Source organism: Nilaparvata lugens, chromosome X (assembly GCF_014356525.2).
Source record: "Nilaparvata lugens isolate BPH chromosome X, ASM1435652v1, whole genome shotgun sequence".
Classification (NCBI taxonomy): Eukaryota; Metazoa; Arthropoda; class Insecta; order Hemiptera; family Delphacidae; genus Nilaparvata; species Nilaparvata lugens.
The window spans coordinates 43,408,790-43,426,946 of record NC_052518.1 but is presented as its reverse complement, the minus strand read 5'-3'; the positions used below and the strand labels follow the sequence as shown (position 1 = coordinate 43,426,946).

Below are 18,157 nucleotides of genomic sequence, written 5' to 3'. Positions count from 1 at the left end.
TAGTTTGTTGTGAGCATGCTCAGTAGACTTACCGCTAGAGGCACACAGCTGTGCAGGCAAGCGCTGGCAGCTTCTCGCCCCCTCCTTCTCGTGCTCCCACAGATGTGGGTGGGCGCACCTCCCCCTTTTCAAATCACATTCACCTTTTCAGATTCTTATCTATATTCTTATCATTCAAGCAATGTTATAAGCACATAGCAATCTGATACATGCATAAATCTTGTAAAAGGTTGACATATTATGAGAGAGAGTGAACGATATGTTGTTTCAGTCTACACCTCTGTGATTGATTGTATAAACACTTGTGTGAGAGAGAGAAGTACAGACCTATAGTTTTCACCCTAGACATTTTTGACTATATCGATAAATCTTGAAGAAGGTTGTGTGAAGTAACTTTAACGACTAAACACTTGTCACATAAATCGATTTTTTCATGCAACGGTTTTCGATGTAGGAGTTAATGGGGTTAGCAAGGGACCTCACAGGGAGCAGAGTAATATGGATTCACTTTAATCTGTCACCAAGGGAATTTTTTCCCTCTCATCTATACTGGGAGAGAATTTCTCAATTGATTCTTATCTCCTTTCCTTTCGGAAAGGGTGCGGGAAAGAGATGTCATGAGTAAAAGAAGGAGATCTCTATCTCTTGAGCCTGTCATCAATCCATTGGAGCGAAATGGATTCACTTCAGTCTGTCAGTATAGCATTAGATGTAGAAATATGAATTCGCTTTAATCTGTCACCAAAGGAATTTCTCAAAGTGAGTCTGCCATCATAGCAATATGGATGCACTTCAATCTGTCAGTATGGCATTAGATGTAGAAATATGAATTCACTTTAATTTGTCACCAAAGGAATTTTTCCCTCTCAAAGAGATTTTTTCCCCCACATCTTTAGGATTCACCTCAATCTGTCAGCATAGCATTAGATGTAGAAATATGGATTCACTTCAATTTGACAGTAGAGAGAGGGAATTTTTCCTCCTAAAAGGGAAATTTTTTTTCCCTCACCTGGAGAGAGAGAGAGAGAGAGAGAGAGAGATATCTTACCCCCCTCACCTCCACTGGACAGGGGGAAGGGGAAATCTATTTTTAGAAAGAGAGAGAAAGATATATCTCCCTCTCTCTCTCTATCCCCCTCACCTCCACTGGACAGGGGGAAGGGGAAATCTATTTTTAGAAAGAGAGAGAGAGAGAGAGAAAGATATATCTCCCTCTCTCTCTATCCCCCTCACCACCACTGGACAGGGGGAAGGGGAAATCTATTTTTAGAACACCCCCCGCCCTACAGGCGGGGGGGAAGGGGAGGAGGGATGGACGAGGGGTGAGAGGGGGGAGGGGGATCTCGAGCAAAAAAGTCCGTCTTTTCCCACAAACCTTCTCTACTTTAATCATTCAATTGTTAACAAAAAGTGATTTTGTAGAAGGCTCACTCATTATTAGATAACAAGCTAGAATGCTTAAATTTTGGTTCCAATAAAGTACTATTTCAACCAACTTTATAGGCTCAGTTTTAACTTGATTAAGCATTTTTTCAAATTCACTTGAGTGTTCAAACTTACATTGTTTTTGGGGGGGGGGATAAAACTTTTTTTTCCAACTATTAGGGGGATGTGTCCCTCCGGTTCACGGTAGAAACTAGCCCCGTTCATCATAACTGTTAAATTTTCGGGGGTACTCTCTAGAAGAAGCTGCTGGAGCTTTGTTCAAGGGTATGCATGGAACTCAATAAACTATAACTAACTAGAACAATATAAGCTATATTGATTTTTTTCTAATAAGAATATTAATTTACATAATAATAGCTGGTTGAAAAGTGAACTAACTTTGAAGTGCTATCTGTAATTTCTCTATCGCCTACTATCTAGTCCTTATGCACTACACCACTCACTCTCTATAAGAAAATAGCTCATTATTATTATGATTGCTATTCTCTGATCCCTTATATTATATTTCTCGACTTACACTTATATAACGAAAATATGACAATAGAAGCTAATTTTTGTGGCTGATCCAGCCACAAAAAAATCCAGGTTCCATTTCGGGGGGGGGGGGGGGATACATCGCCATATCCCCCCCTCTGGATACTCCACTGGAGACACTCCCAAATAAAAACCTTAAAAATGTTGTAAAATTCCGAGAAGTTATAGGATTGATCTGGTAGTTGGCAGGGATGTTCATTGAAGTTCACACAATGAATACCAGGTGCGTTGGTGACCTTGCTACACGCAACTAGCAGTGACTTCAGTTATAATATGGCCGTCCCATTATCAATATGCATCGCGTTAGATCAGCGATCAGTCATTCGTTTCTTGAGCAGTGAAGGTATCAAACCAATGGAAAACCATCGTAGGATTACAGTACAGTATAGTGATTTATGTTTGTCCAGAAACAAACATCACCATCAACCAGAAAAAAAACAAGTAAGGAATGGCGTCATAGCTCATCGCCAAAATTAAAAAAAATCCCAACTCAGTGATCAGCAGGAAAACTCATGATGACTCTTCTGGGTTGTAAACGGACTAATTTTGGAGCATTACATTGACAGGGGGATGACAGTCAACAGTAATTCTTATTCAAATTTCTTAAAAAACAGCTTCGGCCAGCAATCAGGAGTAAACGGTGAGGACTTCTCACTTCAGGTGTGTTGTTACAGCATGACAATGCATGACAATGCCTCTCAGTTCAATTTATCCAGGATATAAAATTTGAATGCCTCATTCACCCACCTTATTCTCCGGACCTCGCCCATAGTGACTCTCATGTGTTTGGGAAGTTTAAAGATGCAATGGAAGGCAAGCATTTCCAAAGTGATGAAGAAGTGAAAACCGCGGAACACGAGTGGCTAAACCAAAAGAATTCTCTAAACATGGTATTCATGCGCTTCCAAAGCGGTCGTACACTTGCATAACACTTCAAAGAGACTATTTAAAAAATGGGAATGCAAGTTTTACTTAGTTGTCAAAATAAATAATATATAACACTTTTAAGGTTTTCATTTGATTTACCCTCGTACATTAGGGGTCGTGCTATGAAGGTATTGATTTTTTCAATTATTCTATTATCAATTCGATTATTGTAACTACAATTTTCTTTGATTTGAATCACCGTTAAACAATAATTAGTATCCTAGTTTCTATCCCTTTTGAATTGGCGTTTTTCATATTTTTCCTATTGTCTCAACAATCATTGAATTCACATACTTCTTATTGGCTTTATTCAATTAATTAGCTAATTTCACATGAGAATTGATCATTATAGTACCCCCATGAGACCGCCACAAAATAATAAAATTATAAATTTTTAAAAACTTATGAAATCCTCCACCATCATTATCTCGGTAACAATGCATTCAGAGACCCATGTTTACTGGAATGTTTTCTCTATTTTGATGTAAGGAAGCCACTTATGAAGTTTGTCGGTCTATTCTAGAAACACTCTGAATGAACTAAATATATCACCAAGTTTTAGTGCTATTTTGAAAAAAAATTCTATTTAAACTCACCTCATTATATCCCATGAAACCCTTTTCTTTGGTATAGGGACCTCCAAATCCTGTTTCTTGAGTTGAATCTCCTAATTTTGCTTCTTTACTCTCAGGATTTTTCAATATAAAAGTTCTACCATAAGCAGGTATTCCCATGACTAGTTTCTCTGGCGCGACTCCGTTAGATAACAAATAGTTGATACTATATTCCTGTTTTTAATAAAAAATTGAATTATAAATGCAAACATTTATGTATGATTGTTATTTAACTGCTTAGTTTCTATTGATTCAATATGATTGAAGAATCTTCAGAAAGTTCCAAAGTTAAGGAGTAACAACTGAGGAACTGTAGCTTGTCTCTAGTCCTGGAGTTAGTGTATCGACATGCGCTAATGAGTTATTGAAGAACAAACAATCTCATTTTCAAGACTATGAATTGCAATGGAAAAATCTTGATGAGACGTTGAAAACATGGTAGGTACTTTTTAATGGTAGGAAAATACAGTTTCCTCCTGTCTGATGCGCAACCTAAGATATTATTAGTATAAGTACATTGAACTAACCTCTAATTTTGTTAGATTGTAGGCATATCTCAAGTGCATATGTTGATAATTGAACTCTGCTGTATTCAGAGATGTTTTAGAATTTTTCCATGAAGTAATAACTGAAAAATATGTTGTTTATTGGAAATATTCTATTCCTACAAAACTCATGGTTTCCATATTTTTGGGCATCGAAACCCTTAGTTTCATGGAAATGAAACGACGGTATACAGTGGCAATAATGATAATTCAAACAGTAGTCTTCGACTTATCAACACTTTACTCTTGCTAATATCAAATGATAGGTCACTCACAACAGTCAACTCGTCATTGGGTTCAGCAGTTGAGAGTGGAGCATTTGCACCCACTTTCTGATCCCATGATCCATGATAATCATAGGTCATCAAATGTATGTAGTCCAAATAAGTGCTGATTTGAGGTAAATCATATGCTCTTTCAATCGTATCTTTTCCTGCACCTATAGCAGCGGTGAGAATCCAACCTTTTTTATCCATTTCAGCTCTCAAGTCCTGAAAAAAATACTTTCAAATGTGTTAAAAATGTTTGTATACTTATGATTTAATCTGTTTTATTGAATTTACATATCATTTTTCAAATTTCACATTTCATAGTATTTTATTAGTGAATTCAACTTTTGATTCTATTTTGTCATTTCACTGATGCTCAATTTGACTTTTTTGACACAATTGTTGAAAGTGTTTATGATGACAGAGGTTTATTTTTTATTTTATATATTTATCACTTCAAGGAATATAAATGGTTTTCAGGTTTTTTTACTAATGCTCCATTTAATCGAGTGAAATTGAAAGATTATATTATATCTATTCAAAGACTTATTTTTCAATTATTAAAACCGAGTAAAAATGTTCATATGATTATGTACATTAGTGTATAATTCCAACTACATTTTGTTAAGCTACGGTACTGAAGTCTTTTCCATCATGAGACTGTTTTATATAATTGTATTTTAATAATATTGTTTCTTTGAATGTTCTCACCTTACCTTCTATTTACATATACAAATGATTAATTTTCACCTAAAAACATATCTTGAAACTGGTCACGAATGCAGAAGTACACGATCATAACACCAGAAGTAGAAACAATATAGCTTTAAGACAGCATAGGTTAAAACTGTATGAGAAAGTACCTTCTTATATTAGTGCTAAATTATACAACAAATTGCCTGCAGAGTTGAAATCTGAATCAATAAGCATTTTCAAAAGTAGTTTATACAGCTTTCTTGCTGAGAAGGCCTACTACAGAGTGGTAGATTTCTGTGATAGCTATTAGATATTGGCACTTCCAAGTTGTATATTAGCACTTACAAATAATTAATGTGTAAATACAAGTATAAGCGCATTGTATTAATTATATCGGTATAATTTTCTCCAATTTTCATATTTCATTGTTGTATGGTTTTTATTCTGTAGCTTTTTTAAAATTCAACTCGAAATTCATTTGATGTTCAAGTGTTTATTGTATTACATATGATTAACTGCGTTGAATAAATTGATATCTCATCTTATCTTAAAATATGTCAGTATTGTGAATAAATTTTAATTTAAATTAAACTCTAAAATGACAATATTATACTTATTCTCTCTAGAAGTTTTGAAACAAATATAATTCCAAAAAAATTATGATGCAAAAATGAGATCAAAGAAATGTTTTATTGCCTTGGGAAAAGCTTATTTGTGTTAAATTTCTTAGCTTGAATCTCAAGTATTGTCGAAGTAATAAATTATTCCATTCACAAAAGGTACTATTATTGCAACCTTGAAAATATTAATTTGCAAATAAATATACTTTGATATTTTTGTAGCTATATAGTGTCTTAGAATATTTTTATGAACATTTTCTGCAAGCTCCATTTATCAGAGTAGTTTCAATTATAAATTCAACATTGTTATAGACCCTTAAACTATCATCGATTCATTCTCTCAGATATTTGTCCCGATTTTCATTTTAAAACTCTTGGCAAATTCAAGCTTCGGAAGGAATAATGTAGATATTACATACAACATGAATTGCAGTAAGATGAAAATGAGATTACAAGCATACTGGTTCATGATTGGAAGTTTTTAAAATGGAGAAATCCAAACTAAAATAAACAGAATATTATAGCCTCTACATGTTTTCAAGTTGGTGAGTTGCCAAAATTGATTGTATGACGTTGTTCATAACTTTACAGTTCAATGATAAGAAATCTACTATGATTTATGTATTTTTTTCAAAATTCAGAAAAATCTTATTGAAGGTACAGTCTGCTATACTCAACCTTTATCAGTGATACAAAGTTAGCTTTGTCTTCTGGAGAGCCTCCTCTCTTAGCTGGATACTCCCAATCCAAATCAAGGCCATCAAACCCATGTTTACTGCAAAAAAGTAAAGTAGGTACTCACATATTATCAATATTAAGGATAGCTATCTAATTATTTTCAAAATAATAAACGCAGGTTTATTTCCAACAACTAATGTATGAACAACAATAAGGGTAGCTACCAAATAATTTGAATGATGCATCTCACTTTTAATGAGAATGGCCAACATGGAGTTGTCAATCATCGTCATTAATGAATGGGACAAATTCAAGTTGATCGGTATTCTTATGATCCACCCTTATTTAACAAATACTTTCTTAAAATTATGCATGAGTAGGTACAGTATCATACGGCCTACTAAGGGAAAAACAAGGCAAATGAGTGACTGACAGAAAGCATATCCATGGGGCCGTTTAATGATTGGTTGATTCTCATTTCCATTTGAGTCACTTGAAAAAAGAAAATAGGCTAACAATCAATAATTTGATCATATTTTGGTCAACAATTTTCATCTCACATTGGACTATTATTTTAAAGCTTTACTTCAAACTTCCCTGAACAATTAATTCTGATATTTCCTTAATGATGTAGATATCCTAAATAGATAAATAAATGTTTATATTTAGCCATTATATATTCCATCCATTTTTATATCTAACCAAGAATATTTTTATCCACTTTTTCATATCATAGGCTATGTATCCCCATTATTATGAGTATGACTTTTTCCTACGGTTCACCTAGCTACCATACTGATGTTCATTCACGGAATTTATTATTTTTTACCATCTCGATACTCCATTTTACGAATTTACTTTATAATCATTTGTTGTAATACGAATTTTACTTTGTTATAGTACGTATATTATTTTTTATTATTACTCCAGTTTTCAATATCATTCTTGATGAATTCTTCTTTTTTGTGAAAACAAATTCAATGGGATGTAAATGCAAATTCTGCAAATACACTGTGAATTTCGCTGGAATGAGAAGATTAATAAAGTGGATGCTTTCAATGTATTCAAGTGGATATAAATCAAATTTATAATAATGATAATAATAATAATAATAATAATATAATAATAATAATAATAATAATAATGATAATAATAATAGACCCCCTGTGGGTGGAGGGCAGTTGACTCAAAGACATGGACTCAGTATCAGGTTGACTAGATTTGCACCCACAGTATCCCCTGCTTGATATCGTAAGAGGCGACTGTAAGGGTACCCTCCTCTTTTTCCAAAGCCCTTATTTCGTTCCTCCTTCATCTTCTTCAACACGCTTTGGATCTGTCTTATTTCTAGAATGACAGTTTTTTCCACTGACTTTGCTGTTTGTCATTCTTTCTTATCACTCGTCTTACATCTTTCTCTCTGACCTTCCTTGGCCAAACTCTTGTATCTCAAGCTCTGGCCCTTAAGATTGCTAGTGGACCTGTGGGCTTATTTTCAATTTTCATTTTTCTGATTGTAGTGTGGAGTGGAAAAGCTGCCAGTTGGGTTTGCGGCCCCCTGGTGGTATAAAAGAGTTGCACCTAGACAAGGAAGTAGACTCGGCAGGTCAGGGTGATCAGGCTGACCCCCTTCGGACACCTCATGGACAGTCTGGCACGGAGGAAGGTGGACCAAGTGGCACCCCTCTTGTGCAAGGTACCACAAGGCCCCGGACATACAATTTGTGACATGGTAATGGAATAGTTTAACCTGTACCTGTTAGTAATGATTCTGATCAGGGCTTGGAGGAGGTGGTGCCTCTCCCCGCCCAGGTCAGGGTACCACAGCCAGTGAATAGGCTGCAGCAGGTGCCATTCAAGATGATGAAAATGCTTTTATAGCAGTTCGACGGTCCATGATTGAAAGGTGCAGACTGTGTAATCAAGTTGAAGGACGGCATTTTGAGCAATTGCTGCATTAGTATCAGTGAACCGATTTGAGTGAAATTAATATTTTTCAATGTAAAATAAAATTTGGAGGAAAGTTATTCTTGTATATTTCTGTAATAAGAACGGTTTTCATGAAATTATAAAAAAAATTAATATTGATCTTTAAATGGTGAAAAGTGGTCATGCATGCAGTACGAAAAAAAATAATTTCTCTGTTATTCTTCGACCAATCTTAATAAATTAGGTATCATTAGAATCGTGAAATAATTTTCTAACTTTTTTGTCTCCTGTAAATTTTCTGTGAAATGGACGGTTTTCGAGATATTCGCCATCAAAAATTTAAAATGGCCGCCATTTTGAAAAATTTCAACGAAAAATTTTTTTTTATTTTTTATAGTTGAGTCTTCATAGCATAAATATTCATGCCAAATTTCAGATCAATACAACATTTCGTTCTTGAGATAAAAATTTTTAAGTGAAAAAAACAAAATAGCAGCTATAAGGATAACCGCTGAGTTTTGGACACTTCAAATATGACATTTGTAGTCTCCTAGCATCCAGGTACAATACCCTAAAATTCTCGACACTACTTCTGAAACACTCTGTATATATTTATATATACATATATAAATAAATAATTCACAAAATGTTGGAATGAAACCAGGAAAAATTCATATAAATACAATAAATGTTCTGAAATAGTTCATTAGTAGTATGAAAAGGGCGACTCTGGCACACAAGTGTGCCAGAGTCGCCCTTCACCTCAAGTTCACCCAAGTCGACCAAACCTAACCTCAAAGTCACCCAAGTTGACCAAACCTAACCTCAAGGTCACCCAAGTCAACCTAACCTCAAGGTCAGCCAAGTCAAAAAAAAAATTATAATAATAATTGAAAAAGAAAATAAAAAAAAATTAAAAAAAAAATTAAAAAAGAAAATTGAAAAAAAAACTAAAAAAAGAAAAGAAAATAAAAAAAAAAAAATTGAAAAAAACACATAAAATCGAGAATAAATGTAAAATAATTGGGAATAAATGAAAAATAAATCACTGGGGATCTCTAACTGGTGGCTATAAAAGGATTTGTTCTGCAAGGAGTGGGACATTGTGTCTTGTGCAGTCTTGCCGCCAGTATGTGTGTGTGATTTTTGTATGTTCAATAGAAGTAGCAATGAATTTCTCATTTTTATCCCTCAAATCCTCTTCACCTTCATTTAGTAATGTAAGAAGAAGTGATCATTCTATAGAATATACAAGGAGCTTGAATATCTAAACAGTAATGAGATATCCTCCGGGTAGCATGTATGCTTTCAAGAGTCTCAGACATGAATTCTAGAGTGTAATCAAATCATTGTATCACAAGGGATATATTTTCCTAGTTATATTCCCCAGAACAGCATCCAATAGTATTCAGTCACTGTTCAGTCACTTTTCAGTCACTGTTCAGTCACTTTTCAGTCACTGTTCAGTCACTGTTCAGTCATTGTTCAGTCACTATTCAGTCACTGTTCAGTCACTGTTCACTTACAGCTCATATAGGTAAGAAATCACCTTACTATACTTTCAACAAAGGCTGTTTCAATGACCCTCACTCCACTTTCTCTGTCACATGACTAATGGCCACGCCCCCCAGCATTAGGGGCATCAATGGGGAACCTATCACTCTAGCTCAAGTTGGTCATGCAGGACCACTAAGATGCACTTCACACTAAGATGGTCATGGAGACCTATCACTCCAGATCAATATGTCCATGGTAGACCTACTAGATCAAGATGTCCATGGGAGACCCGTCACTCTAGATCAACATGACCATGGAGACCTGTTGCTCTAGATCAAAATGGCATTGGAGGGAGACCCATCACTCTAGATCAACATGGCCATGCTGCTCTAGAGATCAAAATGGCATTGAAGATAGACATGGCTTATTTAACATGGACATTTTCAATGACCCTCACTCCTCCTGTCACATGGACCATCATGTCTGTATGGGCATGGTTGGGGGTCGTCCACTCAGTGGTCAGTCAGTCAGTTCAATTACTGATCAGTCACTGTTCAGTCACTGTTCAGTCACTGTCCACTTACAGCTCACTAGAAGCTGCAATGAGCTTGGATATAGTTGTTAAAGTATACATAATAAACAACAAGTAAATAGATATCCACCGTGGTGTAGAGGTTAGCACTTCTGCTTTCCATTCTAGAGAACTCGGGTTTGAATTATTCATAAGGTCTCGGGTTTGAATCTTTATTGTATATATGGGGATGTAAGATGTTTGGTTAAGGGATATAGGTAGGTAGGTAGAGTGTAGGTGTAATTGTTTGTAAACCATCACACCACGATGGATATCTTTGGTTGAAATATGACTCAACAGGAAAGTTTTCATGTTTCAGTGATGAGGAAGTATGGAGCAAGCACAAATGTAAGATTTGGACATGATTCTGTGTGACAGACTCTGGACTCTGAACTTTGGACTCTGGATTCTCTAAACTCTAAACTTTGAACTCTGAACACTCTGAACTCTGGACTCTGAACTCTGGACTTCTAGACTCTGGACTCCAGACTTATGGACTCTGGATTCTGGACTCTGGACTCAGTACTACTCTGGACCCTGGACTCTGGACTCTGGACTCTGAACTCTGGACTTCTGGACTCTGGACTCTAAACTCTGAACTCAAATATCCTGCATCGTTGAAAAAGTCTGTCAACGAGATAATACCATGATTATGTAGTTTCTCCTCCTCAAGCTCAATCACTGCATCCCGCAGACTGTGAAGAGTTTCCTCCTACCTTCTCCTAATTTTCCCTGTTAGATTAAGATCTCCGTTCCAGACTAGAGATCGACCCTGTCGCAGTCCTCAGACCAGCAAGAGGTTTAGGAAACCCTGTTTAAATCAGACTAGAGATCGACCCCGTCGTGGTCCTCAGACCAGCGAGAGGTGTAGGAAACCCTGTTTAGATTAAGATCTCAGTTCCAGACTAGAGATAGACCCCGTTGCGGTCCTCAGACCAGCAAGAGGTTAAAGAAACCCTGTCTTAATCAGGATCTCAGTTACAGACTAGTGATCGACCCCGTCGCAGTCCTCAGACCAGCGAGAAGTTTAGGAAGATCCTTATAAATCCTTTCCTTTCCTCTCATAATAGTCGACATAATGACTATTAATTTGAAAGCATTTCGGACGATTGAGAGTGATTCCCACTCCCTTAACGGTTGTCACAGATTAGTCCTTAATAACCAGTGACAGTTGCTAGACTAGCGCGGGAATCCTGTTTAGCAGTTTCAGAATTGCTGAAAATCCTTTCGCAGCTACAGGCTCGCGATTCAGAAATCCCATACCTAAAACCCTATCCTCTAAGCCTCAATTCCCCCGTAGTTGAAATTTATGCTCGGTATTTAGCTAGCAGGTCCAGCTTGCTGAGAGCTAGATCGCGATTCTCAGATTGCGAATTATTGAACAAGCTCCCATTAGTTATAGGGAAGAATAACTCCATTAATAAATCTCTATCTCCAAAACCCGATAAGATATTCTCTATACCTCAAACTCCATACTCCGTACCCAGTACCTTATACCGCATACACTTTTCCAATAATATTAATCCAATACCAGGTGCGCAGATCCAGTCTGCACACCGACAGCTCACAGTTACAAATTGTGAATATCCTAAGAAAATTCCATATTGTTTCTTATTGTACCCCGCCCTAAATCCTTCCTCCTTTAACCTTTATCCCGGGCTTGCAGGTAACTCGCCGATCTTTGCTCGCCGTCAACTCGCAGTTGGTTCAGATTGCGTACTACCTTTATAAATATAATTATACATAGGGATCTGATATCCAAATCCGTCTCCTTGGTTAAGTTTACCTCAATCCTCCTTAACACCCAACCTGAATTCCAAGAGCCGAGGGCCTAATCGGCCAGCATCGACACGGGCACACACTCTTCCCTTCAAGTTGAATAGCTCCCAACAGAAACAGAGGGTAAAGAATCAGGATAGGAGGAGAAGTGTAGGACCGGTATATCCTACACTTAGTAGTGTAGGATATATCCTACCTGTATATCCGGTATATCCTACCTGTCAGTTCAGTTCGGGCAGCCGATGAGTTCGGATCACTTGTTATCGCTCCTTAGAAACAAAGTTCATTAACAAGTTAACGCCAGCCGTCTGCCAAGTTATTCTAACCTAAATTTGAATCGTGTAGTTTATTTTAATTGTGAGAATCAATTAATTCCATAATGAGCGACAATAATTCTATTCTCAGTGCTATAGCCGATTTCAGAAAGGAGAACAAAATTAATTGGGACGCTAACAACAATAGGTGGGATACTAATGTACAGAAACTCAAACAAGTGCAAGAAGACATAAAAAAAAACAAATCAGGAAATTTCACTTATTAAAGAACAGTTCTCGGCAGTTACAAGCAAGGTAGTGTGATAGTGTGTGTCAATCCGTCGATCTCTTGCGTCAGGATAACTCTAAACTTAGAAAGGAATTAGACGAAGCGAGAGGTGAAATAAATGACTTGCAGCAACATACACGCAAAAACAACATCCTAGTGTCAGGTGTACCACTAACGAAGAGGGAGAATATGTTCACCGTGTTGGATGCAGTCGCCAGAGCCATAAACGTTAGCTTCAACGAGTGGGACATATCTGCGGCTCACAGACTACCGAATAGGAATAGAGACGCCAATATGCCACCGTCAATAGTGGTTAACTTCACCTCACGCTTCACAAAATCGAGTTGGTTGACCGCCAGGCGACTTAAAGGTAGGCTTTCAGCTAGTGAACTTAATACCAATTTCCCTAATACCCCAGTCTACCTGAGCGAACATCTCACTCCCGTGACACGCTCTCTATTCAATGCGGCGAGGCAACTTTTGAAGGAAAAGAAACTAATTTCAGTGTGGACCAGGGACTGCAAAGTCATGGCAAAGGCTGCCGCCGATCATCGAGCATTCCTGATTCGTGATTTGGAGCAAATTGCTGAGTTACGCCGAAAAGATAGCAAGCCTATTTCCGAGGATGAGGTTCAATTAACTCAAATATACCGAATTATTAGTGTTTCTTGAATATTATTAGCATTCAGAGTAGCCTACACTGTGTGTAGTTGCTGCACCTTAAATTTTAATTTGGACAAAGTATTATTTTTGACAGTGCACGACATTAAATTTCTTGATTTTATCTCAGATATTGCTTGTTACTTCCCAAAATAGAGGGTTAATAGGGAATAGTACCATTTCATTTTAATTCAATTTATCTAAATATAAAGAATAATTTGTGTCTCATACATGATCATGAGTCTTCTGTGTACACTGTTTTGTAGCTACTGCACCTGAAATTATAAGTTGAACCAAGCCCCATTGACAGTGCATAGCAGTTCTTAGTATTATCATAGATCTTGATTATCTGGTGTTTGAGATTGAAGCAGTCTGCAAGATCACAGTAGAATTATTTACTCGAAAACAACAGAAGGGCATGATACCGGTACAGTTTGAAGAAAACAATAATAATATAATAATAATCGGCGATAAGATTACAGTAGCCTAGTTACACTTCCATCCCGTTTCTCTCTATACCTACATTCATATCAGTAACTCAATATTCCAAATCAATAGTTCAGTAGATATTCTTTTACTCCACTATAAATTTTAATTCTGTAATAAATTTAATTGATAGATAGTTGGTTATTACTATAAACTTCATTTATTAAATTTTCAAATGAAAACGGTACTATTATAATTACAGTACTCGTATCATTTAGACCTCAGTAAGTGGTGTAAACCTTGCTATTCAATTCATAGTAGAATAAGTACTTCTACTATCTTGCTAGTTCTTTCATATCAATACCTATATTTATACTTTTTTAAATTCTAGATTTTTAATTTACATAATTAGCTCTATTCTTTATGTATTCTTTTATACATTAAGAATTAAATCTTTATAATATAAGATATAATTATAAAGATTATACTGAATAGTCTAGATTGTCTTTTCTTATCGGGATCTTCTTTCTTAACAGAATATTCAGTTCCCACTGTATGCACAAACATCGTTTTCAGACCAACTAATAATTGACATAATGATTATGAAACAGAATTTACTTATTGAATAAACTAACACTTAAATAAACCTTGTTCTCTTGATTTATAGTAAGAGTAATGTGAACTTTCATGGGCCACTAATAGTGATAATTAAAATCTAATTTCTTATTTCACAAAGATGAAAATGGTCCACAGAATCGTAAATTTAAATATAATTAAGGAATGATATTATATACATTTATTCATGCTTCTAATTCATTTTCTAGTTTGGCTAGTCATTGAGATGATCATGACTAGGTATATTTATCAATTAGAATTAAGCACGAATTTGTTTCCCGCTAAACGTATTTTTCCAATTTTTGATTTAGTTTTTGTTTATTATTCATTTACGGTACTTGTATTCTTTTGTGCCCGGCAGGCGGCATGGCTTGTCTCATTGTATTTACAGTATAGAACAATGAGTGATCTGATGGAGCCAATTGATGCTTCACCAATTGAGTGCACTGAGTGCACGGATATTAATGATTTTTCTTTAAAATTTCCTATTTTAACTTCTTCCGGAAATAGGGACAAGACGGATTTCTCAGTAATTCACATGAACATAAGAAGTTACAAAAAAAACATAGATGCATTTTTAATAGTTTTAGAGAGTCTAAAGCATCGTTTTGGCTGTATTATTTTGACCGAGGCATGGCTGAATGACGATAGTGACCTGCTGGATATTGAGGGGTATAGGCTCTTTAGATCCTACAAAAGTCTGAATCAATGCGATGGTGTTGTAGTGTACATAAATAATGAGCTTTCAGTGTCTTGCAGGGAGCTTCAGCTGGGTGGTGTGGCCACCTGTCTATCAATTGAATTCGACTGGGAGGGGTATCCCTGTGAACTTCTTGCAGTTTATAGAAGCCCAAACTCCAATATACATCAATTTTTGAATGCTCTTGACACCCATTTCAGATCCACATCAGGAAGCAATAGGAAAATTCAAATTCTAGCAGGGGATATTAACTGTGACATTCCTTATGTTGCTATAGGATCTATAGAGGAGCAATACATTGATGTACTGAACGATGCAGGATTAACGGCCTGTATAGATAAAATTACCAGGCCAGCTAGTGGAACTTGCATCGACCATTATTTTGTTAAACTTCCTCACTCATTTGATGTTTCAACCACTGTAGTCCAAACCTCTGTGACTGACCACTATGCCATATGCATGAATCTAGCAAAAAATTCTACAAAAATATCTTCACAAAATAACAACGAATATTTTTCCAAGATTGACTGGCATGGTATTAATAATGATATTTCTTCACAAAATTGAAGCTCTATCCTTGATGAAGGGGACGTGAGTGTGGCAACTCGTCTCTTCACAGATACACTCCAGAAAACAATAGAAGTGAACACAAAACTGATTAAAGTGACAGCAAAAAATAGTAAATTGAAGCCCTGGATTAGCTTGGGTTTAGTTCAATCAATCAGGCACCGGGATAACTTGAGAAAAAGATTAAATAGACAACCTTTTAATGCAACTCTAAAAAATGAATTTATTCAATACAGAAATAGGCTACACTCTCTTATTAAACAAACAAAATATAATTACTATAAGAATAAAATAACTGAAGTCTCAAATAATCCTAAGAAATTCTGGTCAACTGTGAATGAGGTCTCGGGGAGGCCTGCCAGGGTGCATGCATTTCCTGTCAATGTGTTCGCGCGGGATGGTCGGGCTCCTGCTCGGATCACTGCAACCGAGGTAAGCAATAATTTCAATGAGTTCTTTGCCTCTGTGGGAAAGCGCTTGGCTGATTCTTTAACTCCCCTTGGCGAGCCAGAAATAAACGATTCCGATCATGCTGTTGGTTCTGTGTTCGAGTTTCGACTTGTCACGCGAGAAGATCTCATGCAGGTGATCGGTAGCATGAGAGGTAATAGCGCCCCAGGCCATGATCATATTCCAGCAAGAGTAATCAAGGACAATATTCAAACCCTAATTGATCCTATTCTTCACCTAATTAACTTAAGTATTCAGACAGGTATATTTCCGGACATGCTCAAAATCTCAAAGGTAATACCCATCTATAAGACAGGTTCAAAAAACGATTACACCAACTACCGTCCCATTTCTCTTCTGCCTATTACTTCTAAGATCCTTGAAAAATGTGTAAAGATCCAGTTAATGCAGTACTTGGTCCAAAATAATATTCTATCCTCATCACAGTATGGTTTCCAAAAATCTAAGAACTCTTCTGATGCTTTATTCGACCTATCAAAATATATAGCTGATAAAGTAAAAATAAGAAGCAAATTAATGATAACTTATCTTGATCTTGCTAAAGCCTTTGATTCTGTTGATAGGGAGAAGCTATTGTTCAAACTTGAAATGGTTGGGATCAATCAGACTGCTCTACAATGGTTTAAGAGCTTTTTACAGAACAGGACACAATATGTCCAGATCAATGACAGTAGAAGTGGTTTGGAAAAGGTTGATTACGGCGTTGTGCAGGGAAGTACCCTTGGGCCAATTCTCTTCCTAATCTATATTAACAATCTCCCATTGCTTAACATTAATAGTAAAATCTTTCTATTTGCTGATGATACAGCTGTAGTATCATCAGGAAAACAGTGGGACGATGTATTCAAAAATGCTACTTCTGATTTGGCCAGAATAAAGAGCTGGTTTGACCATAACTCCTTAACCGTTAATATAGATAAGACCAAATACATGCCCATCACAACCCGTAACCAGCAAGATCCAGAGCCAAGAGACTTAATACTTCATTCGTGCAGAGATCCAACATCAACTGTCTGTAATTGCTCAAAACTAGAAAGAGTAAATAAGTACAAGTACTTAGGTATTATAGTTGATAGTGGTTTGAGTTGGAGTCCGCATATCCAGTTTGTGAAGCAGAGACTTAGAAGGTTATTGTATGCATTCTCCCAGCTAGGCCATGTTTTGGGTGAGGCGCACTGTAAGACTGTATACTTCGCTTACGTCCAGTCAATCATCCAGTATGGCATTCTTGTCTGGGGGGGTCTGCACGCTACTCTCTTGGAGCCGCTTGCGGTGTCGCAAAGACAAATAATTAAAACAGTTTTGAAAAAGGAACAGCACTACCCAACAATTGAATTATCTACTGAATTTCCTGTTTTAAATATTGGACAACTTTACATAAAATCTCTACTGCTCTTACTAAAAAAAAATAGATATAACATTCTACCCGAAATTCCTCACACCTACCCCACACGATTTAGAGTCAACCATGGATTTGCGACGCCGCGGGTGGCTCATGGACTGGAGTTGAGAACCCCTTTCTATCTTTCTCAAGTTCTGTACAGGAATCTGCCGGCTGAGATAAGAATCAGTATGGAGGTATGCAGTGTGCCGGCATTCAAGCGTTTGGTGGAGGGGTGGCTATACCGCCTTGGCACAGAAATGTCTGAAAGCCTGCTTCGGTCAATGTACTGGCATTAATCTATCATCCTCTACGATGCTTGGAATACAACCAGATATTTCCATTTCTCTTATTCATATCCCTTCATATATATATATTTTTTTTCAATTCCAAAATCTTACCTGAGGCTCCACTTGTCCCTGCTCTATCATGTTCTAACATTTTTTAATTTTTTTTTCCTTATCTATTTTTATTTATTCATTTTTTTTTACTAGCATTCCATTTGAATGTTTCCATTAACTTTTCAAATTACTTCTATTTATATTTTAAGTAAATATAATTTCTTTGTAGTGAGTTATCTAACTCATTCATTATTTATTAACCAAATATTAATATTTATTTTTTCTCCTCACAATTTCATTTATTACTTTATTTAACTTAGCAGCCTGATATATTTCAGGCTACCCAGA

General features: G+C 36.3%; 1 protein-coding gene across 5 annotated transcripts in view; it reads right to left on the bottom strand.

The window, feature by feature from the left end:
* Positions 1–18,157, bottom strand: part of LOC111056481 (probable chitinase 2) — a 184,983-nt gene that overhangs the window by 99,988 nt on the left and 66,838 nt on the right. For all 5 annotated transcript variants that reach the window (XM_039443275.1, XM_039443276.1, XM_039443277.1 and 2 more), the window contains 3 exons: positions 6,330–6,426; positions 4,342–4,557; positions 3,504–3,695 (listed from right to left, as the gene is read on the bottom strand). In XM_039443275.1, coding sequence (XP_039299209.1) covers positions 3,504–3,695; positions 4,342–4,557; positions 6,330–6,426 — 505 coding nt within the window. The remainder of the gene's footprint in view (positions 1–3,503; positions 3,696–4,341; positions 4,558–6,329; positions 6,427–18,157) is intronic.